We start from the raw sequence: 24,902 nt of genomic DNA, 5'->3' as shown, positions 1-24,902 counted from the left end.
CTGCAAAAAATCTGTGGGCTTCAAATGTGAAGACTATAGTCTCAGTAGATATACTGGTACAAACTTGCACTGTATGTCATATATTCTTAAATATGTTCCATGTCTTGTAAGAAGTGCATTGAAATATGTAGTAGTTATAAAGAATAAAACAACTTTATTGTGCTGTTAGGTCCATAAATACTGAATTCAGAGAAACTAGCTGTCAGGAACAGCTAGCATAACCTAGGACCCCAATTTTATGGAAATAAGAGGAACCAACTAGCACCAAAGTCATAGAATGAGGAACTGTGCATCTTGCAGGTTTTCAAGTTCAGATTCATGCCTATAAAAGCCCTATCTCCCCAGTCATACCTGTTTCTAGATGGCTATTCCACAGAAGGCCATGCCAAATGTTAATGTAGTGATGAATTTTGCAGTTTTGTTTTTTTTTTTTTTTGTAAAAATAACAAAATACATAATCACATTCTGCATGTCTCTAACATTTCTATCAGGAAGGCATTGTATTTTGTGTAGAGAAATTGTTTCAGTGTCCTTCTATTGAACTCTGAGCATATAGAGAAGATTTAAAGTCAATCAGAAGAGCGCTTTTATGAACTACACATAACTTTAAATGTTTATTGTTTCTAGATGTATGGAGATTATTCTGTAGTAGACATAAGTGCTTACCTCTTGAATTCTGACTTCTTGGGTATGAATGGGTATGAGAATAAAATATTTTCTCTCTGGGCCTTGTTTCTGCTTTGTATTCTGCTTTCCACATGAAATGTGATGTGCCAGCCTGAAGGGAGTCCTAGCCTATGTGTTCTGAATTAAAATCTGTGAACCTATTTCTGAGCACACCTGTCTTTCAGGGTAAATTTTTGCTACATAATGGTTATTCCTACTTTTAAATTCTTGGTGTTCAGTCCTACTATATTACCTCTCTTCCTGCTGCTTTGCAAGCAGAACATATATATCTCTTATTTACATTTTCTGCAGCCCAACATGATATTCAAACTCTCTCTAAAAGGCAGTTTTTTGACTATAAGATGGTTTTGGTGACTATTATAAATTGCTACCAGATATTTTTATTATTGGCAATTGGGAAATACAATGTTATGAAGGAAACTCCTAGTGGCTACCTGTTAGTGTTGAAAAAGGACAGTCAGTCACTGGCCTAATTAGTATACAAGGGCATAGCTCACTTTTTCATTGTTGGTGCAAAAAGTGATCTTTTGATATTACAGAAATAGCTGAAAGAAGTGGAGGCTATCACCTAGTATAGTGGTCAGCAGGACCAGGCCAAACTAAGGTGAGTTAGTAAGGATTTCTGTCACTCAAAAGCAGTGTGCTAGGGTTTTGGTTTGCCATATGCAAATGCACAAAGGTTGAGAAAGGAAGTAAAGGTGCCAAATTGTGTATGTTACGGGATACAGAACAGATGCTGTGGCTGAAGTACAGGGCAGTTTTCAGTGTATCTATTGTTGTCTGGCTACTGTCCAGATGTTTTTTCTTACGTAATTCTACAAAGATATTACTAATCACACAAAATCTAAGTGGTATCATCATAGAACTGGGAAGAAAGAACAAAACCCCTACATGTAATGTTGATCAGCACTGCTCAGAAATTACATGACTGGTTAGGTTATGTTAATACTGCCTCTGTTAACTCAAAGTCTGAGGTCTTGCACATCTGTAAGGCAAAAGCAGACGATAAATTGTTGTTAATAACAAGGTTCTCATCCCAGGAGCAGAAGTTTGCCAGAGGGAGTATTTCTCAGGAAAACTCAGGAATTGTGTATATGCGTGGCACTGTAGCCTCTCAGCAAACAGCTCTCTTTAAAGAGACAACTCATTTTTAGGAGTCTGAAGTCATTCCACGTAATTAGCTAGTGAACCACGTAGTGGCCAAAATGAAGAACTGGCAAACTAAGTGGAATTCAGAATTAAATGACAGTGTAGAGGGCCTGAAACAATTGGGAAAGTTGAATTTGACCTGCAGTTTTTCTTTAGCAAATGGTCTGTCACAGAGCTGCTGCTAAGTGTGAAAAAATGAAAGTAAAATGATGTGGTCATGCCTATTGAGGAAGGAGGTGGAAAAGATAATGAATTGGATGAAGAGTGGTTGTCAGGACTTGTGCCTTGAATATCCAGACATAAAATAAAATGGAACTGTAGTGATAGTCTATTTAATGTATCTAATCTATGCAAAACTCTGGCAGAAGGTGGACAAGACAGATGTACTAATGCTAGCCTTTAGACAACACTGAAAATTGTCTAACTAGAGTGAAAATTTTCAGCGCGTTCAATTTCAGGTTTCAGGGAAAATTGCAGGGAAAAAGAACGTGATCCTTCTAACATATTTCTAAGTAGTAAGGGAAACTATAGTGTTTGGAAAAAAAGAAAACCAAACTTTTCCCTCGGTCTTGGTCATCTTTCCCAGAAAATCTTATCTTTTAAAAAATGGTGTTGACAAGTTATTATCAACACCCATATGAGGTCCCTGAAATAAAAACACATATAGTGTCTGTGGTTTGTTTTTTTTAACTCTGTTATTAATCTTAATAGTAAATATAACATTTCATTCATGCAATTTTGAAAGTACAGGAATAAAGCCCTCACATATGTTGTAATATGTTTCATAAGAGGAACAAAGCGCTCACATATGTTGTATTATGTTTCTACTAGTATGTAATATGTTTCTTTTGTAGCTGAGTTAGTATTTTTACTATTATTTGAATATTCAGGGATATTGAATGTCACATCAAGTTGTAATATATGAAAAAAGGAATGCTGAGATAAAAGTGAAACTTAAAGAAAAGAGACAGCAAGCTCTAGTATGTAAAAGAAAAACATTTCTTTCCTAGGAGACAGGCCACAGAAATAAATATGTATCTAGCTGACATTTCTTTGTATCTTATTCAAGCAGAATAAAACTAAAATTATCTCACACGCCTATAGGCTACCCGGGTGTAAGGCACAGAAATAGAGAAGGGATCATTTCATATGTGCATTTTCATTTGCTCATTCAGCAGCTCATTCTAGTTGCTGAGAAATCATCTGATAAAATAAATCTTTTAAAAATAGAAGACATTTCCACTTAAATATTTTTCAGGCATTTCATGATATAAGTGAAGTACTTTAACCAGGGGCAAATTCAACTGCTTAGACTGACTTTGAAAAAAACATTACATGAGCTGGCTAAAAATACATACATCATTTGGGAAGAAAAGCTATACATGAATTTTCCTCTGGAGCAACAGTATCAATATAGAAGGAAAGTGTCTAGTACTAAACAAAATTATTATTTTATAGCAAAGCTAAAACCTATAATCTGTCCTTTATAAATGACGGTCAGTCTCACTTTGAGACCTGAGGGTAAAATGAGTAAGAAAAAGATGAGGGATTTGTTAGTCTGATTTACTTAGCGACATATGCAGGAGCAAGGCTTCCAAGGTCAGATACATTTTAAAGAAACTGAGATAAATGGGTCTTGTAGATTCATAATTATACAATGTCCTACCCAACTTGTCACTCAGTGGAAAAAAAAGCTACGATCATCATTTTCAAAAGAAACATCTGGAAGCATGGTTGCTGCTGTCTTGCTCCTGCAACCACTTTAATTTTTATAACACAGTCTGATGATCAGATCATTTACACAGGGCATAACATGCCTGTGTTGTCTGCTTTGAAACCCCACATATTCCACTTCCCCAGACAGTGCATTAATCACCAGAGTTAGTGCTTTGATTCCCCTGTTTAAGTTGTCTCACTGTGCACAAATAAGTGTAAGTCAGACAGCTACAGGAGAGGATGACACCATGGCCTAGAAATTAGAGATGCTTGGATGGATTCCTCTTGGGGTTATGTCAGTTCTTACCTCAGGACATTTGCTATAAACCTTGGGAAAATGCTAAATACACCCATCCTCCTTTTTTTCTTCTATAATTTTAAAGAGAACTAGATGTCTGTTCTTAGCCAAAGATTCTGGAATGTTTCTTCCCACCTTTTTCTAAGTTTTGGGAATTATTCAGTTTTCAGACTTGTACAAAACATTTTTTTAACCTTGTTACTTTCCTGTCCAGCATGCAGATATTTTCTGTAACTCCTCCAGTTTCCCTTCCTGCAGTTCTTGTATAAAGAAACTGAGTTTGGGCAGGTGAATTCCTGCTTCTGAAGATCTAGGAGCTTGGAAATGATGCCGCTGTGCCTAACTTCTTTGGATCTGTCCCAAAGCCATTTCAGGGAACTGCTGTCTTGTTCTTGCAAACCTAACTGGTAGTTCTCATATCAGACACATAGGTAGAGCCATTGCTCCTACATGCTGCAAAATTTTCTGCCTCAGGCCAGCTGCTTTGCCTATATTCTATTTTTCAGTGTCTGGAGATGTAAAATAGAATTAGACAAGGCGATATGGGAAGAGCTTTCTTACTTGTAACTTCCTTATGAAATCAGATTTGATCTTTCCCTGTAACTAGAAGATTTTGAAGTGCTCATTTGTATTTTGTTCAGGTCTTCTTTTGTGAACACTGCCTTTCTCTGCTCTGTGAATGTGCAGCAGGGAATTTACTCCCACTGAACCAAATGATTAAAAACAAGACTTCAGTGAAAAATATTCTGCTGAAAAAAAACAGTTGAACATCTACAGTACTATTCAGCTAATATGTGTTGGATCCCTGTGGTGTAGTTTGTGGGAATTGTGAGCTCCTGCAAGGTTTCTATAAAGCAAACCAGATGCCTATTTGTTCAAGAATGCCCAATTGTACAACTTGTCCTCACAAGGACTGAAAGAGAGGAAAAATACATCTGAGCTTTATGAAGCTGTTAAAGCAACAGTTTCTTAACTTTTAAAACATATTATTATTTTAAATTATTATTATTAATTTAAAAATTTTACCTTTTGCTTGTTCAGTGAAACACTATGGTACTTTCTGTTTGAAGCATAATTGTATATAGTGAATATTCCTGCCATCTGTATGTACTCTGGTACAACTGCCTCATATTAACCTTCTATTTAGCCACGTTAATTACAAAGGTGACATAGGTTATTAGGAGGATTATCTGCTTGGGTTGGCTGTGAAGCTTTGCTTCAATATTGAATATATAATATTGCCTAAACTCCTCGACATTTGCAGCAAATAATTATCTTTCAATTTCAGTCAAGAAAATTTCTGCTGTCAGATTCTTCCATTGCCGTCACATTGAAAGCCTGTTTTATAACATTACCATCTGTCCATTGTAATGGAAGTCAGAACAGGCTTTCATACTCACCCTGAAATTTTTTGTAAAAGCATTGCATTATCTATGCTACAAACAGTTGCGACGTACTGATTGATAGATAATTACTGATTGATAGATAAATTAGGGGGAAAAGGCAATTTCCAAATACTTTGTTATTACAAGGAATATTAGAATTTAATGCATATCTGTGCCTTCCTCCTCACACATCTTGTGTTAGCTTAGATCATGGCATCAGACAGAACCTTTGGTTTTGACTTTTTGTGTGTCTGTGCCTTGAAATGGCATATCTGTTTTATGCTTTCCATCCACTTTAAGTTCTAAGCAAGATACCGAGGGAGATAAGTAGACTGTATGACGGGTTGAGTTAACAGATGCTAATTTAATTTCACATAAAAAGTATTGCTATTAACTGAAAGTTAATTCTGCAAAGCCTGTTTTATCTAAGCTGGTTTCACCTTCTCTGCTCTCCTCATGATATTTGTATATAATGCAAAATAAGGCTTTACGAAGAGATTATTTGAAATAGGTGGAGTTGTAATTTTACCTTTTTCATTGAAATTCTAGTGTAACACCAGGTTTGGGCAAACTCTTGGATCTTCTCTGCAAGAGAAAGCTCTTAGGTCTTTTTTTCTTTCTGTGTTTTGCAACGTGGTGTCAATGTCAAGCCATCTGTGCTGCTACAAATTCCTTTAAGTCTAGAGTCTTCAGAAGATGCTGATTTTTTCCAGTGTTATGACTGATGGTCAGATCATACTCACATCTTATCCCTCACTAAATGATACCTTGTATGGACTTCCTCCTCCTTATAATGCAAGGGCACTACATCCCTTCCCAAAATATTTCTGGGGCTGGCCCACTTATCCAAGATGCTGCCCCAGTTGAGGGGATGAGAACTGTGTAAGTGATATATCCTGTGTAGCTACAGTGCATAGGCATATACATAAATGCATATATATTCTTTGCAGTCTTCTACAATTCTCTTTTGTAATAAACACTTTTCCTAATCCCTTCTAGGATTAGGTAAAAACTATATATATGTAGCTAGAATATGGAGGCATGGTGAAGATCTAGGGCAGGAATCTGCAGAGCAAGAACTTAATATGTATCATCTTGTTTCCAGCTTTTTAGGACACTGAGTTATTACTGATTTGGGGATATTCACGTAAATCGTATAAATCACTTCTTTAAGTTATCCTTATGTTTCATTTATGCTCTTCCATATTACTGCCCCCTGTATGTGTGAACAGAGGGAAGACTTAATGGTGAATTCCTATGTGCATAAGTTTTTACATAAAAATAAATTGGCACTGGGTACTTAAGTTCAGTAGTAACTTCAGATTTTCTGTACAAGTAAGGATGAAATAATGCCTTCTTTGAAAATCATGTATGTTTCACAGATTCTTTTGGTAAAATAGAAGATTCTTTGAAAATTTGTTTTATCTACCTCCTGCATAGCTGTTGTGATCCCTGAAAATGTATTTATAGGATAATACATTACACAAACTTACAGCTTTCCAGCTGCATTATACACGTTTGCACATCCATTGGAAAATTTTTTAGATCCATCGGACAGGACAGTATTAAAGTCAATCTGAAAGAACACAAAGAAAAAGTATTAATAATATATCATAAAATGCCATAGAAGTGCAGAGGAAGGATTCATGAAAATACTGGAAATCATTAATAGTTGAAGAAAATGCATTTTTTTTTTAATTAGAAAACTCTCAAAAGGGCTATAGAATATCTGAAGCCATTTCACTCAGCTTAGTTTCATGATGTGGAAAAAAAATTATGACCGACTTTCAGAAAAGCAGTTTTTCAGTGGGGTTGCCTAAATCTATGAGAGGTCTTAAGGAATTCAACAACAGCATGTTTTTTGTGTTACAGCAGAATTATTGGACTGGTACAGTGTTTCAAACATAAAATTCACCCAGACCTACAAGAATTTCATAACAGATGTCAGCTGCAAATCATGATGGCAAAGTAATTTCTGTGTTATTGTTCTAAAATAAGGTGCTTAATTTGCCAACAAAAGGTTTAAGATAACATTTTATGATACAGATGGCACACTGAAACATGCCTGTAATTTTGAACTGCATCTGTGTTTCATGTTAGTCCTGATACTTCCTGTTAAATACTTTGCAGCCTATAAGCAAAACGGGTATTTTTGCTTTTTATGTCAATACAGTAACTTATCTTTAAAGTAGCACTTCGGGAGAAGGGTCTGGTGTTTCTGGTGAAGACTTATTCTCTGAAGTCTTATGAGGAACAGCTGACGGAGCTGGGGTTGTTTTGTCTGGAGAAGAGAAGGCTCTGGGGGACGTTATTGCTCTCTATAACTACCTGAAGGGAGTATCAGTCTCTTGGGGATTGGTCTCTTCTCCTGAGTAACAAGCAATAGGACAAGAGATAATGGCCTCAAGCTCTGCCGGGGGGGGTTAGACTGGATATTTGGAAAAACTTTTTCACAGAGAGGGTAATGAGGCATTGGAACAGGCTGCCCAGGGCAGTGGTGGGATCACCATCCTTGGAAGTACTCAAAAAGCATGCAGATGAGGCCCTCAGAGAGATGATTTAATGGTGGTCTTGGTAATGGTTGGACTTGATGATCATAAAGGTCTTTTCCATCTTAGCTGATTCTATGGTTCTAAGAGGTAAAGGTATATGTTTTTCCTCATTGTTGTTCTTTAGTTATCCATTCATCATCCAGTATCATGACTGCACCTTTGTTTATCAGATCAGTTGATAGAATGTTCTCCAAAAACCTTACACTAGTCATTCCCCTGTTTTTGGAATTAGGGCTAAAGGGAAGTGGGCATTAGGTAGGAAGGGTGTCTGTGTATTTCTTACATTTTTCTTTTTTGCTCTCCAAAGCTTCTTGATTCTTTGGTACTATAACTTCTGTTTAGCCTGCCAGTGACAGAGCTGCAGGGGGAGAGCCTGAGGAGGGAATTCAGACCCAGACCCTATTACCATGCAATTAAAAATGGTCCCATATACAAAATCTGACTAGTAGGCTTATAACATGACAAGTAATTTCAGAGAAGAGGCACCTGGACTTTGCTTTGTGCTTCAGTAGGTACTCAGGTGTTCATTGAATCAAGGACTGTAACCTTATTATTTTCATGGGAATATTATAATTCCAATGCAATTAGGGGAGGAGGAATTGTTAGGGAATGAAAGGAAAATTTAGAAATATTTTTTTTTTTTTCCTTTTAATATTAAATCTAGCATGTTAGCAATTAACATGTTGCCCCTCATCAAAAGCTGAACTGACTCAGCTAGAAGGCGGTTATATGATTTTAAATCTGTTTCAGAAATTATAATACTTCTTAATTAAATCATGGCAACATAAAGTTTCTGTCTCCATAAGAAACACAAGAGCTATAATTTTCTTTCATCACCATCAGTGTTTGCTTTTATAATTTAGTATTATAAATTTCTCATGTTTGTTTTCTTTCTCCCATTTCATGTGACCCTGAATTTGGTCTGAATTCTATTGAAATTACAATCCAAACTTGCTTCAGTTGAGTGGTGGTGTCTACACCCTGTGTTGTATGTATCTGGAGGGAGTGGGATAAAGAGGAGGAGTTATTTGACTAGAGTGGAAAAACTGCCAGTGCCTCTCAGGGTGATTCAGACAGTCTGGAGATAATTGATTTACCTCTTCTTTCTACTTGGGTCCAGAGAAGGAATCCTTTTTACTTGCTTTCCATCTGTTTCTAGTGACAGAATACATGTTGTGACACTGAAGAATGATTATGTTCCCAGACTGGCAGGCTAACCTCCTCTTGGATATGAAACACAGGAATTTTAACCCAACCCTTTCTTCCTATGTAAGCGTGGCAAGACACTGCCCACTTGCACTACAAGGAAGGAGGAGACTCCCTTGCCACTGATACATCCATGCAAGTCACAGATGTTTTGTTTTTCTTTTAGTATACAAATTGCTTCACAAATTCCTGATCCTGATGTCTCTTCAAAAAGTCCAATTACCTATTAATGCAGTGTCATAAAAACATGCGAAGCAAAACGCTAACTGGACGAGAGGCTTATTTACTTTGAAAAGTGTAACATTTTGCACATGTAGATCACTGTATTAATACCAAATCTATACCATATCTAATGGGGCTTTAGTATACTTATATCTGATGTGTTTCTCACTAGATCAGGTTTTTGAAGGTAGTGGTAAAAGGCCTACTAACGTCAGTATCAATAAAAGGAAAGTGGTAAGAAGATAAGAGAAAAGAAGTAGGATAACTAGATTTTGTCAATACTTATGATTGCTGCTCACTGCTTCTTAAACCTTTTCAAAAGTTTACTTCCCACTTTTCTCTCCATTTCCAGCAGTAAGTGATCTATTCTTTAAATGTCATGCTTCCTCAAACAGGTCATGTTTCCATGTTGAAGTGCAACTGAAATATCCAAAAAGGTGAAAATTAAATAAAATTGGATTGTCATGACATTTGGAGGCTACAGCATGTGAAACTCATACATAGGCCAGTTCAGATTGTACCATTCCAGGATTATTTGCTTTGTGCAAGTGTCCTAGTTCCACTATGCTCAGTATCTGTATTTTAAAATGGGAAATATACTTTTCTTACTATTTTTACTATGTGCATCTAATGAGGAATCATTTTCAATTTTAGTATTAACAATGAACAGAATGATGATAAAAATCTGTATTCAAAACTCACAACTATTTCAGATATAGCTCTGCATGACTAGCAACCGAACATAACCATTAGGATTTCTTTGGTACATTTTTGAGCTTCTATCTGCAAAAAAAATAATCATTTGATTAGAGACTCACCTGATGGAATAAAGTACATTCCCATTTTTGAAAATTCGCAACAATTTATTATCTGTTGTAACTTCATGAAAGTTGGCACCTTTTTCGTTAGCAAAGAACAAATCAGGTTTCCAAATTGAATCCAACATGGATGGATCTAAGTCTAAAGAGTCATCTGGATATTCACTGTATGCGAGGCGTGGATCATTCCAGTTCTGTCGGAGAAAGATGTTCACTCGGTAATCCTGAATGAAAGAGAAAACAAGCAAGGCTTTATTGAGCATAGGGATTTAGCTTTTATTTCATTTCCTAGCCACGTAATCCCCTGTCCATCTGTGGATGACAAAAGTATTACTTAGCTGAATACCAGCATGATACCTATTTGTATTAGTGGGGACACAATGGATAAGAATAAAGATGTATTTCAGGGCTATTGAAAAATCCCAAGCTAAGAAAATCCAGCCTCCATGTACAGTTCATAAAACTCCATATATCTTTACCGTTACAGTAACTTTGTCTTGAAGTCAAAATGAGAGAAGCATAAAAAGAGTTTTATGGAGTTACTTTTTTCTGCCCAACTCCTGGCTGGGGCTTTCCCATTTCTCTTTCTTTTGCAGTGAGAATCTGTTCCACTATAAGGGAAGTGTTTTTTTTTTTGTTTGTTTCTCTAATCTTTACATATTTTGGACCCATCACTTACACTTCCTGTGCCTCAATTCCCTGTTGAAAATTGTGTGAGAAGTAAGTTGCCAGACAACTGTCTGAGGAGGATGCATGTTCCTCCTCTCAAATAGCTGGAGATCATAAAATCACAGAATGGTTTGGTTGGAAGGGACCTTAAAGATCCAGTTCCAACCCCACTGCCATGGGCTAGGACACCTTCCACTAGACCAGGTTGCTCAGAGCTCCATCCAACCTGGCCATGTATAAGATCATATAAATCCTTATGACAGATTAGCTTAGGTACAAGTGGAGTCAGCTTAATTCCTACAGATAGTCCTGTCTTAATCAAGGGTGCTTTTATAGAAAAGACAATTGGAGTGCTTTAAACTCCTGGAATTAATTTTGGAGTTGTATATACTCTCTGTCAGAGACAATGTTGTATTTATGGTTGCACATATTCTTCAAACTTTATCACTGAAAGGTGAAAGTCTTTGTTTTTAATAAAAGTGAATGTTAGCATCTCATTATATTAGCATCTCAAGAACTGAGAGAATTGAGACACTGAGCATAAGGACATAGGAACTATACTTTTAAAGGCTATTACTTGTTTTAAGGAATGAATTATTTTTTTAACCCCCCCCTTTCAGAAAAGGACTAAGAGAAAATTCCCCTCTTTTTCTGGCTTGTGGCAGCCTCGAGAGCCATAAAAATGTTTTAAGAGAAACTCTTGGTACTTTTAATAATTAGCAACATGTTGTGAAGAAAACAGAGCTAGGTTTTTTTTTTTTTCTAAAGTAAGCCAAAACCCTTAGACAAGTCTGTGCTCAGTGTTCATAAAACTTAGCTTTTATTTTCTTCCATGCAGCAAGAAAACATAATATCCCATGACATATCCTTATTTATTTGTATGATATCTCAAATACCACATAGTACCAGTTCCCCTTCCAAATTCCTGTATAAAATCAAAGGTGAGGAAGAAGCAGGATGTGGGAAGATTGATGGCTCTACTATCTGCCCCAAACATGTGTAAAGCTTGCACTGAAGGAAACACTAGCTCTAAACCTGGGGCCCTGGGTGTGAGCACTGCAGCTCTCAGGACTTCCTCTGCACTTCAGCCAAACCTAAGCTTTACCTGTAAATTTTTATAACCCAAAGTGTGCCTATTTATTCTACTTTTCTCTGTAGAATATGATGAATTTCTGAATGAGACTTCTCAAACATCTAAGATAGAATAGGTGGAAAATGTATAGCAGAAAGCTGAGTGAAGATGGAGAAAGACAAATGGAGGAATCTGTTCAAGGTTCTATTAAGCTATTCTGTGTGGCATTTCGCATAAAGTTTATTGGTTTAAATTGTTTCAAGCTCTTAAGATGAAAAGAACCTTAGTTAAATTTTTCATTGAAACAAGTGAAGCTATTTTTCATGGTTCTTTCCCTTGACAAGTCTGACTTAAATTGGCTGTCATTATTCACGAAAAGAAATTCCTGATTATCAAAAGGAAAGATATATATTTGATTGCTACTGTATGAAAGACAAGAATTCATAGTCTCAGTTTATAATTACACATTGTGAGCATAAGGTTAAACTGCTTTAAACAAGTAGAGTTTCTTGATGTAAACACAGAGACCAGAATTTAACTGCCAGAATTGATTTGTTTCCCTGCAAGAGGATTGCTATTCTCACGTGCTGCTTGCCTGGAGGGGGTGACTCCCAGCTCAAATAACTGTGTGCTGGGGAGGTTCCTTGAGGGGAGAGAGAAATCATCAAATCATCGTTTAAATTGTGGTGACTTCCAGAGCCTGAAGGCTACCATTGTCTGAACAGCTGCTGTACCCTGGTTCTATAGAATGAGTCTTTATGGGTTTGCACTTGATCCACGGTCCTTTGAAACCCTTAGCCACAGGGTGAACTTTCTTACAGGGTCAGGATTCTGTTCATCAGCTTCACAGGGCTCAGCAAAATAAAAATTGGGGGACCAGGTAATTGTGCTTTGTTGAAGCCGAGACTGAGGCTATTATGGACTCTAGTACTAACATTTTAATTAACAATTTCCAACACATAGTAAAATTTAAAGTGCTTACAGATTTCTTCTTCATTATACTGATACAGGTAGAGCTATATTCCCACAGCATACAGAATATAGCTAGACTGCCTAATGGAAATTTCTGCACAAATCCTCATTAATTGACTATTACTGGTTTCTTTAATGTATTATTTGATCTGCACTGTATGTGGAATCCTTCTAGATCTGAGAGAAGGATATATAAAAATTTCCAATGTGCCTTTCATCTGAACATTGCATATCACCTGCTGTCATAATTTTTGAATGCTGCCATTGGAACCAAATAATCAAATCTTCATGCATAAATGAATAATCTTCCAGAGCTCTACTTGTTGAAGTTTTAAATACTGTTACAATTTTGCCTGATGTATCCAAGTGAAACCTAGACTTGTCTTTTGCATAACATTATAAAATGATTCTAGCTTTATCTGATCTAGTTCACTAAAATTTTAACATGAAAATCTTATGGACTTTCTATGAACACTTCTAAGAGTAAATTTAAAGCCACTTTAAATTTATTGCTTTATTTTTCTCATATTATTCTTCACATGAACAACATGAGAAATATTGTTTTTGTGAAGATTTTTTTTCTTTTAAATTTGATAACTGTGGCTCTTTGTTGTAATGAAAACTGGATATTATCCTCTATTCCTAAGAAGATACCACAGATGTACTGGAAAGAGCTGCTCACAAGAAGACTGAAGTTAGGAATGAAAATTAGCAGGGTTACCTGCTGCTAAGGAATGAAAATTAGAAGGTAAAAATCTAGAGAACTACTAGAGTAATGGGGGAAACAAGGGATGATTTAAATGGTTTATGCAGGTGTCGCAAGGGAGAAGGATATGTATCAGGAAAAATAAGATCCAAGGGAATCCTGGCCTAAAAAAGTAACCAATGTCTTGAAGAGCCACTTCAAAATAAGTATACTTTTATAATTATAATGAGTTATTTAATTTATTGAATTTGTTTATCACGCCACAGTGAATGAGACTATTTGGTCTCTCTTTATCCACCCTCCCTCCCCCAAGTTGTCAGATGCTGATTTATCAGGTATTCAGTTGCTAGTGAAATAGTACTAGTAATTTCATATTTCAGAACAACATCCTTGGTATGCCAAAAGACGAAGAAATATGTAGAGCATTTTTCACTTCATTTTCCATTTTCCTTCTTGGGTAAATGAAAAAAATGTTTGGTCTTTGTTGTACAAAATGCTGTGGTTGCCTTATGCATCTACAATATACTTTGACATTTTTTTATTGCTTCCTTGACTAATATAATTAGAGAGGATGCTCTGTGGTATATTGCTAATTTGTGGTAATAACATCTTTCCATTTCAGATTTCTTCACTGGCTCTAAACACTGTGCCTGCACTTCAGGTAACTGAATTTGGGTAAATTGATGGAGTTTCCTTAGTTTTCCTTTACATAACTGAAAATTTCAGACTGGAACAAAAGCTATTTAGCTAATGATTTCCATATGCCTTGATAAAATATCCTTAATATAGAAACACAAGTATCTAAATTTAAGCCCCTGAAATTGCTAAGTAATTTTCCATGCAGATTACCAATGTCATTGCAAAATCAAAGTAGAAGACCCTTGAAATTTACACTGACATGTAAATATAAACAAAATGTAAATATAGTTTGTATAATCTGAAGGATTCTCCCATATTTCCTCATGATTACTGAGATTATTTATGATGAGGCCCATTCTGTAGTCATGTATGGTCAGAAAAGGAATATATAGAAGAAGGTGCAGAAAAGGATGATGTAGGACTGCACAGGATAGCCAGTTCTGTTGAAAATAGTCAGGAAAAGTTTGCTTTTTTAAAAATCAGTAGTACAAAGAATTTATGAGTTAATTGATTGATATCTATTAATATATTGAAGGGTAAATACTAGAGGGAGAAAACATTTTAAATCTAAGGACAAGAACTTCCTTAATTATCAAAAAATTTAGGCTAGAGTGAAATGGCTCATCCTTTTGCTTGTCATGCTAATAAACAATGGTGATGTTTTCACTGGCATGATTTATTATTGCAAATAAGGGGACTTTTTTTATTACATCTCTGCATTATTGCAGGTCTGAACTGCAGCAAGGATAGTGCGTATATCTATGGCAGTTCAATTGAGTGAAAAAAAATTACAGCAGATTCCATGCTACACCATAAACTGTAACTCATTAATCTGTCAGAGATATACCATTGCAGCTAAAGAGAAATTAGTTGTGATTTAAATTGATTGCTGAGTACTTAACTTTAATTGACACATCCAATCTGTGTCAGAGTACTAAGATTTGATTAGTGCCAAACATCCCTAAGAACATGCTTTTCTGTACTGAAGAGCTGTAGGGCATTCATTACAAGAAGCAATGTAGATATGCTGTTGATTATGAGTTTGTCTGACTCACAGAATCCTTCCTGATGATCAGTCCCTGGATAATTCCATAGGTGGAATATTTCTTTCCAGATCAGCTTTTGGCAGTAAAATGAAGGATGACCTTATTGTTCTCAATATGGAATTACGGAACCCATAGAGAAGCTGGGAGCAACTGCAGTACTGTACGACTCCATCAGTAAGAAACAGATTTGTAAATTTTCCAGAACCACATAACTGCTCCCTCATGTCCTTATTGATGGGCCTTAAGAGAAAATCTTCCTCTTTCTAATCTTGTGACTCTTGAAATTTTGCTGTATAAGACAAGTTCCTCACATGAAAGTACAGAAAACTTTCCTGTCTAGTCCTGCCTGAAGTTAGTTGGCTAAGCACTTTGCTGTTGATTAGGATCTCTAAACTTAAGCCCTTGCTGGCTGAGGATGAGCAGTAGGGCCTGTTGAGCTCCTGGATAAAAGCTCTAATCCTAGACTAGTTTAAAATTGTGGGTATTCTCACCCCTCCATTAAGTAGAACAGGCCAGATGTTTTGGGGATTTGAGTGAGGGCTAACTTGCCTCTGACCTTAGGAAGATTTAGGAAATTATTTGAGCTATTCAGAAAAGATTGCTGATGGATTTCGAACGAAGAGTTCTCTCTTTCTTTATTCATGGATGTATAAATGCAGATTTTAAGGTGTATGTTAATATTTTTAATCTTTCTGGTGTTCTGTTTTGTTTTGTTTTTCTTGTGCTTCTGAACGACCAAGTATCATGGTGGGTGTCCTGTGAATAGTTTTGTTAAAGTTTTATTTAAATTTTTCCTAATTCCCTTGCAGAGTTTGACTCCAATGACTGCCTAGCAGTATTCATATTGAAGTCAATAGAACCAGAACATCCTTGGCAAAGAACTTCCTAAAATTAGGACTTCAAAATTGCTACCTGTAATATTATATCTCAGATTCCCTTACAAAATAAAAATTCAGAGTTCAGCAAATAAGTATATGCACTACTTGTGCACCAAGTACTCTTCCTAGGTGTGTCACCTGCTTTCATAACCTTTGATTCTGAAGTAGTGTGATCTCTGCTGGTGTTCTGCCTGGGATGTATGTTACTGTTTTCTTCTGAGTTGAGTAATATGTCATTTATCATCACTGCTATGGATTTGGAGGATAAGAACTGTTCTGTCACTATTCCTGTTCAGTCTTTCCCTTATTGAAAGTGTGGGCCCACTTACAGGATGCTTATTAGTACAGAGCTATCAGTCTTTGCCATTCAACCCATAGTTAAAAGAAGAATATAGTTAGTAGTTTCTGTGAGAACTCCTGGATTTTTGGCATCTGACTCCCTTGTCTTTATTACAAAACATTGAGAATCTGTTGAATTCAGTATTGTGCCACAGAACCTACTTATTTTCCAGGTTTTAGGATTGAAATATTGCAAAATGGACAGATTTAGTAGTTTTTTGGTTTTTGGTTTTTGGTTTTTGTTTTTTTTTTCTGGTTCATGACGAGTAGGAACGGTTGTATTTTAGTTTCTGTGCTCACAAATAATCTTCATATCAAAAGTCAAAGACAGTAAGCCAGTTAATATCTAGGATGTTTACACTTTAAGAAAGTAATTAAACACAGTACTGACATATTGTGTAATAACATTTGTCACAGCTCTTATTGCATGTCCTAGAAATTTGTTAACTGAAGACTGACTGACTACTTCCATTTTTCATGGAAGTCGCGTGTTCTCAACTCCTAATGCATTACTCTAAAATCACATTTTTCAACTTGTTCAGTGTAATTGCTTTTTTTAAGCTTTAGCTCAGGGATTTTTAAAATGTTTGCACTTTAAATTTCAAGCAGTAGTATAAGGGATTAGATGAAAATGTGCATGGCATTTACATGAACAAACATCATGCACTAAGCCTCTCCGTAGAGTTTTGCTATGTTCTCAGTTGACAAAAGATTCTGGGGTGTTTTTGTTTTGGTTTGGGTTTTTTGCTGCAGACGATGTGTCCCCGAAGATTCCTTTTCTACCAGCAGAAAGTATTTCTTGTTAAGTGAAAAGTTGAGCTTTTCTGAGGTTATTAATTTGTTCAGATGAGGCTTTGGTATTATATTTTTCCACAGTGTTATTTATTAATACATTTTATGTGTTAACACTTAGATTATGACTGGTTTCAATGATTGACTGAATGGGCTAAAAGTAGAAATCTCCCTTAAAAACTTGTACTTGAAATCATCCTCTAGGTCCATTATGAAGGGGGAAGTAGAGGTTACTAATTGAAAAGCCAGTCCTAATCTTACTTTGATATATCTCAAGTACCATAGTTTGTAATACTACAGTTTTACCAGAACAGTAGTCACAGACACAAATCTGAATCATTTTCCCTGCTTTTTGGTAAGCTGGGAAACAGTCTTGTTACATTAAAAGGTCTAGTATAAATATTTAAAATCTGCAAAGAAGTTATCCAAAATCAATGAAAAACTTAACAAGTGTAAAGTATAAACATATACCTTGAAAACTGTTGGGTTTTATATAGATATGTATTCTATATTCTATATAATATAGATTATATCAAGGTATGCAAATGATGTATTTTCTATACTGTTTTCTATAACTATAGAGTAGCCAACTTCATAAAATTAACAAAAATAAGGAAAAATATATTGCAAACCAGAGAACTATTTATTAGACTGACTAGAAACATCAAATTTTCAGTATTCTATCCCGTCAATTTTACTACGAGTCAAGTAGCTAAACCCTTATTCAATTTAAGTCTATAAAAGAACTAAAAAGAAGGCTGTGGCAGATCCCACATATTGTATCAATGTTTGTAGAGGGAAAGCAGACTAACAATCTTCTTTAACCAGTAGTGTTATGCCGATATATTGGCTTTTATATGTTCCTGTACATTTACGTTCTGGAAATCTATTAACCGAAAAACAAATCTAGTGACTCAAAGATCAGGCAATGCAAAGACAGCTTATTTTTTAAAGCAAGGGAATAAATTCAGATTCCCCAGAAGTGCTTTTGAAGATTATTGTTAAATTATTATCAGTAAAAACAGGTTAAGAAGAAATAGTGAACACATACTTGTTTTTCATTATGTGTATTCAAAATATTTGTTTTTAATTTACCTTCAATATCTTTATGACTGTGATAGTGTTTGGTCAATATCTGTTCACAATGGCTCACAATGTCTAACAAATGCTTCGAGGAGGTAGCTTCCTATTTTTTTTTTTTATCTTTTTGTTTTGTTTGCTGTTTTTTTTTTTTTTTTTGTTTATTTGTTTGTTTTTTAAATGAAAGATATGGGATTAAATTTGCTTCTAGGGTTTGATAATATTTTGTAAAGGCTTCCAATCTGGGACCTTTCCAAGTTGTGGAAAAGGCTGCAGCTACAGGGAGCTAATGCTTGTTGGCTTTGCTGCGTCAAAGCCCTGGATTGAAGTTGTTGAGAAAATAAATGCCTCACCAAACTGGAGCCCTAGAGGCAGAGGAGCAGAGAAGCCTGTGAGCTAGGATTGATTACATATGGTTTGGAGAGAGGGAGGAAGGTGGCAGTCTGTTGATCCCTGTTTTGAGACACCTGTATAGTGAATCTAGATGGCAGGGTAGTGCTTCCTGGGTAAGATGGTTTATGAGCTGAAGGGACAAAGGAAATTACTTGGGAGTGAAAGAAGGTACAGAACCCAATTATTGTGCTTTAGTCAACTAACTCGGCCTGCTGAAGTCTATGCGAGAAGCAAGACACACAGGTTATTTTGCACTGTTGAAGAAAGCCATCTCTCTCAGAGATGCTGAGTTTTACCGTTGTATAAATTGGTATTAGAATCTAGGAGGATTTAGGGGGAAAAAATAGAAAAAAAAAAGAGATCCAGCACAATTGTTATAATGCCCGTAATGACACAGGGAGAGGCATGTCAGTTAAAATGCATTATCAGACCACACCTTGCTGATCCCATTGGCAGTTGAAGAAAAGTAAAGCCTGAATCACAGTCTCATAATACTTCTTTTTCTACCAGCTGCTAATGCCCATATTTGATCACATGCTGTGTATTCATGGAAAATAGCTATGTATGAAACATATTCTTACCATCTCTTTTGATAAACGGTATAAATTTATAGTTTAATATTAAAGTATTATATGATGGTTTCAACTTTTGGGATACAATTTAGGATATTTCTTTGCAATATGAGCATGATGTATAAAATATGTGAGTGCACAGCTCTTTCATGCTAAATGATTACTTTGGCTATTGTAATTAAAAATGCACACCCAGAGTGCATGAAGTAGCAAGTATTCACAATAGAATGAAGATATGAGAACAGAACTGAGTTTTTAAATGATGCCAAAATAACTCAAAGTTATTCAAAGAAAGAATTTCCAGGTTAATGCTTTATGTAAGACATTTGTACTGGAGAAGTTTTCCAGCACGTATTTACTAGACTGGAGAACAGAAACCAGGAACAAAAATGACAATTGAAGAATCCTTAATTTTTTTAATTCATGTTAATGTAACCGTTATTCTAAAGATAACTGTAGTGTTTGTTTCTGTAAACACAGTGTTAGTAAATTACAGGTTGATGGAAAAACAAGGGAGAAAGGCTATATTCTTACAGTGATATATGGGGATTTATGGACTTAACTCCTATTAGTGCTAATGGGAGTTAAGGACAAAATCCCCCTATATCATGATGAGATTAATTTCCATTGCTTAAATACACATTATAAGGCAGCTACACTAAAGATGTTTGAACAACTATTTCTTTTGGCCTAGTCCTTTTTTGCTTGTTGTTTTTTTTTTGTTTGCTTTTTTTTTTTTTACTATGTCTTTACATGGTATCTGTGTTCTTATACGTTAAAAAAAATTATGAGTGTTACATACTTATAACCTCAATGGAATTAATCTTCTTATATGATTGCAACAAAATATAAAACTTTATATAAGCAGCATACCTCATACAGTGTGAACAGAGCTATGTAGTGATGCCACAATCATCTTTTTACAGATACTCAGTTTTTCTGTAATAGTGACTGAGTAGATCTCAGCTTGCAAATTAGTAGTCTTTTTCTGGGTAATGCTGTAATCACTATAGCAGGATACAGACCTTCAGCAACTGCTAACCTGATAGCTCCTATTCAAACAGGTTGAAAAGATAAATATGAAAATGTAAAAGTAAGTAAGAAAATGCTGGATGGGATGAGAGTAATGACATAGGCTTTTATAACGCAATGCTGTACAAAAGCAGGCAGAAAAAGAAAAGTCAATGTAAGCAAACATATGTAAGAATTAATCGGAGGTGTGAACTTCAGCTTTTCTAGGACATGATCAGATGGGTGTAGGTAAACAGAGTACATAAATATTTGGCTAAAGGCTAAGTCTCCCTTGGAATGAGGAGATAAAGATTCTGGAAGAACTTTTCACAAGGGCTGACATGTAAAGAAACCATGGGTTTTAGACAGCATTAGAATAGGTGATGAATAGGATTATAAAGCAAAATTGAACCGGTGATGAATAGGATTATAAAGCAAAATTAACTGCAGTAGTAAAGACTTACACTGATCATGTAAGAGGTCCCTTCAAGATTTCTGTTCTTATTAGTTGCAATATATAGCTATGGGGAAATGGAAAATATGGTGTCTTTAAATTGGGCTGTTCAGGTTTTTGTATTGTAAAATTTTATTTTTTTTTTTTTATACAAAGATTTTATCTTTAGATCTAAAGAATGTTTGTTAAAATGGATCAGACGGGGAAAAGTATTTCCCATAGCATGTTTGGAAGAGTTGATTATAACATCTATCCTGGGGAGTATCTATTTTAGCTAAAATAGAAAAATTACTACTAGGCTTAGAGTACTAAGGCAACTGCAAGCCTGGATTCATTCTTTTCTTCAAATGAGGTAAAAATATGTGAAGGTAGGTTTCCCTCAATGTAAGTAAAACTTTAAAAATACATGGCCCAGCATGCTGCCTGCTCCTTAGACCAATGAAACAATCTCTCAGTGCTGTATTCTAAAACATTTACAGAATTTGGTATACCTCAAGTTGGTATTGATAGTAGTATACCTGATTTGACATTTCACCCAGGACTAGGAAGTCAAAGCACAAGACACTGCATACGTCTGGTGGTAGCTGAAGAGAGATTTTGCGGATGCCCAGCTTGAACAGGTGGATAAAGCCACTCAGCTTTCAGCACTAGGCCTTGAGGTACTAGAGTATCTTCCATGTTGTGTGTGACAGCTGGGACTATAAACTGGTGATTGTTTTTCATGAAGAATCTTGGAGATTTTATTCAACATTTAACATTTTGTTGTTGCTGTTGTTCATTACTGAAAACATTTGTTTGTGGATTTATGTATTGGCAAAGAGTACTAAAGTGTTTATGTATCATGTCTTGGTCTTTTGTTCAACTGAATGACAAAAACCTACTAAAATTTAGGAAGACAATCAGTGTTTCTTTGTAAAAGTCTGTATGCAGTTCTTTTCAATTAATTTATTTTGTAGGTGTAGAGCTGCATCTTCAAGCACCACAAAAATAGATCAGCAATGAGCAGTCTGCTTTAAAATGAGAAAGCCTGTTGTCAGCCTCGTCCTGCAGCTTTTCTACTTGAGTTCAGAATGCCTGTCTTCTGCATGTACCATAGTCTAGAAACAGTGTTCTTGGATGTTGGGAAACTTGAGATATTTGTCTGCTGGAAATAAGAAATAAAAGTTATGTCTGGAAACCCTTACAGCATCACACAGGTCTGTAATTAGTCATAAGTTACCCTTACAGATGGGTATTAGGATCCAGATAATCTGTTGGGAATGTTAAATGGAACCAGCAGTCTTTATCTATGACTCATATATTTATTCTTCATATTACATAAAGATCCCATTGAATTTCAGCTACAAGTTCTTGAAAGTGTTACAGAATTTGGCTGTGACTCAGACACCAAGCCTTACTGGAATAAATATAAAACCTATTCCAATTCATCTTCTTCCAAAAAATCTTCATATAAATTATGGGTCACAGTCGCAAAAATGAATTAAATTTACAAGTCAGGACAACTGAAAGGGGAATTTTAGTATCTGATTGTGAAAACCTGGTATTCTAGGTTTCTAGATTCTGCTTTTAAGGAATTCAGTTTTTGCAAAGGGACCACACCTTTACTCTGTTTGTGCCCATTACATGACTGCTGTCAGTAAAAGCTATCAGTCTGAACTTCTGTTTTACTGTAGATGCTACTGTCTTTTCAGACCTATGACATGTTTGTGCACAGAATATAGTCCTTTTCAGTTCCTGCATCACTTTTAAATTTCCATTAATGCTGCAAACACATACTGAGTTGGATCCTCTGTGGCAGAACTCTCATCTAAGGCTACCAAAAATGTCTGAGACATTTTCAAGCAGCTTTTCATCATTACAGTATCACTTATTCTAGACTGTAACTTCACAGTCAATCTAAAGATGTTGACTGCATGAAATACTTTCCTTTCATACAGAAAGTTTCAGCTCTTCATAAATCATTGAAAGGCTATTTAGAAAAGGGAGGTTTTAAAACCTGGAAGCAAGAACTGACTGCTTTTCCAGTATTTTCTCAGGCAAATTCACTTTGTTATTAGGTGGAATTGCACTGTATCTCTAAAGCTTTCAGCAGAATTTGTCCTCAAGACAATATCTAAAATAAACTTGAGACTTGCTCTTGAGTTGGTTTGTTGCAGTGACAAACAAAAAAGTTTAACCTCATTTTTAATAAGATTATTTATTTTTTACTGACATATCTCAATTCGTAGTTTATATTTCTGTTTTTCTGTATATCTATGTTGAATATACTGGCTTCCAAACATAAAATACGTGGAAACCATCCTGTAACTGAGCCTCTTTTTCAAATAACATAATCACACTCTGTTAACCAAGGAATCAAGAATACTGCTCCCTAACTCACTGGAGAGTTGCGTCTGAAAACAGTTTTAAAACCACTGGAGGGACCAAGGAAAGAAGCCTGCCACCAGCTTCAGCAATGGTCATTAACTTCAGCAAAGGTAAAGCTGCTGGTGATTTTTAAAGATCAATTTAAGTAGTCATTTTTCCTGGTCCAAACCTAAACCAAACATGAGTCAAAACTATTTTCATCACTGAAAAGTTCATTTTCTGCCCAAATTCCTGAAATTTAATTCTGGAAGGATCCAATCCAAACACTGTCTATTATTTTTTAATATTTTTTTTTCTGAATCATTTATAAATCATCTAAGGAATCAAAAAGGAAAAATTGGCATTTCCTTTACTTTGTCAGTGTCATCAAAGGAGCCCAAAATGCTGTAATTACTTCCTGAGAAAAATCTCCAGTATAGATGCCAGGAAAGAATACAGGAATATTCAGATAACACAGAAAGAGAAGGTTAGTAAAAAGTATAGAATAGTACAGTCATCCTCATAAACTTTCCAAAGGCCAGGAGATAAGTACAGTGAGATTATTTCTCCTCATTTCTGACTTGTGGTGTAAGGATGAGTTTCAGTGTTAGTAGGGAACCGGATTTCCCAGGATTTGGAAATTCAGCTGTTGGTACCTGATAACCATCATGTGCAGTATTATCTGTACTAGCCTCTTCTCTGCATAGTGTTAACCAATCTATCCACCTGCTGCACTATCTGTTACAGTTTATCAGCAAACTAGATACCTAACCCTCATGTTTTTATGCACAGCTCCAGTTGGTCTCATTCTTAATAGGCACCTAAAACCACCTCTTCTCCTCAACACCTAATATTGATATATAATATGCACCCTTGATCAGGTGTTGCAAGTAGCTGGTGCCATGCCACATCTTGTAACCTGGTTAGATGTACAGGAATTGTCTGTGTTACCATTGTCTGACTTTTCCTTGTTCCTCTCTGTTTCATCATGCTGTTGCACTGTTGTAGTATCATCCAATAGACTAAAAGTTTCAGAGCAGAACTGCATAAAACAGTATTTCCCATTGTTGTTTATAAAACTGACTGATTTGGAGCTCTTTTTTTGCATATTATAGAACTTCCGTATGGTGTGGAAAATATGCTGTATCAGGGCAGGGTGATATGATGCTGCCTGCTTAGAATGCAAGCTCATCAGGGGGATTTGCATGGATTCATCTGGACATATAACAAACTGGACAGCTGCAGACCCACTATAATGTGAAAAACCTCTTTCTACTCCTGAGCCTACAACCCAGGCCCAGGGTGTCAGAGGTAAGTTAATGATAAAATGAAGGATGTTAAATAATCTGTCTTTCAAACTGACACAATAACAATTTAATTACTTCTCCGTGCCTTGATTGAAGGGAGTTATCAAATAGGTAAAAATATTGAATACTTTTTGTAATCTTGAAACTATAAAGTGGCCTTTATTGCATGTTCACTTATTTGAGATAAATATTGTGCAATGTAGGTATTTGTCTGTCACGTCAGTATTAACGCATTACTACATCCACTGCACAGAATTTTTCAGCATATTTTCACCAAATAAAGCCACATATTTCCTTGCATTGAGACAATCAACTAAAAAGGAATTAGGAAAAATATTTGGTGAAATGCTTCAGCATTAAGCTTTGCAATGTATACAAGTGAACACTCCTTTCAAGCACTCTATTTAAAGAGAATAGGTAGAATAGAATTTAAACAGAAATACTCACTTGAAGATGAAACTAATGAAATTAAAAAGCTGTGACTTGTAAAGGAGAGTAATTATGATGGTTTAAAGATGGGTTAATGTGGGTTAATGTAGGTTAAAAGCACATTTTATTTGTAAATGTAAGATAAAATTGTTAGTGTTTTAGAC

General features: G+C 35.6%; 1 protein-coding gene across 3 annotated transcripts in view; it reads right to left on the bottom strand.

Annotated features, from left to right (window-relative positions):
* Positions 1-24,902, bottom strand: part of GLRA3 (glycine receptor alpha 3) — a 74,604-nt gene that overhangs the window by 23,187 nt on the left and 26,515 nt on the right. For all 3 annotated transcript variants that reach the window (XM_061474830.1, XM_061474814.1, XM_061474824.1), the window contains exons 4-5: positions 10,034-10,257; positions 6,729-6,811 (exon numbers count right to left, since the gene is read on the bottom strand). In XM_061474830.1, coding sequence (XP_061330814.1) covers positions 6,729-6,811; positions 10,034-10,257 — 307 coding nt within the window. The remainder of the gene's footprint in view (positions 1-6,728; positions 6,812-10,033; positions 10,258-24,902) is intronic.

The sequence above is a fragment of the Pezoporus flaviventris genome, unplaced genomic scaffold, assembly GCF_033815535.1.
Source record: "Pezoporus flaviventris isolate CSIRO_AGI_PZ_B2104156 unplaced genomic scaffold, CSIRO_AGI_Pfla_v1 ptg000002l, whole genome shotgun sequence".
Lineage (NCBI taxonomy): Eukaryota > Metazoa > Chordata > Aves > Psittaciformes > Psittacidae > Pezoporus > Pezoporus flaviventris.
The sequence above is the reverse complement of the archived record's forward strand: the minus strand, read 5'-3'. Positions and strand labels throughout refer to the sequence as shown.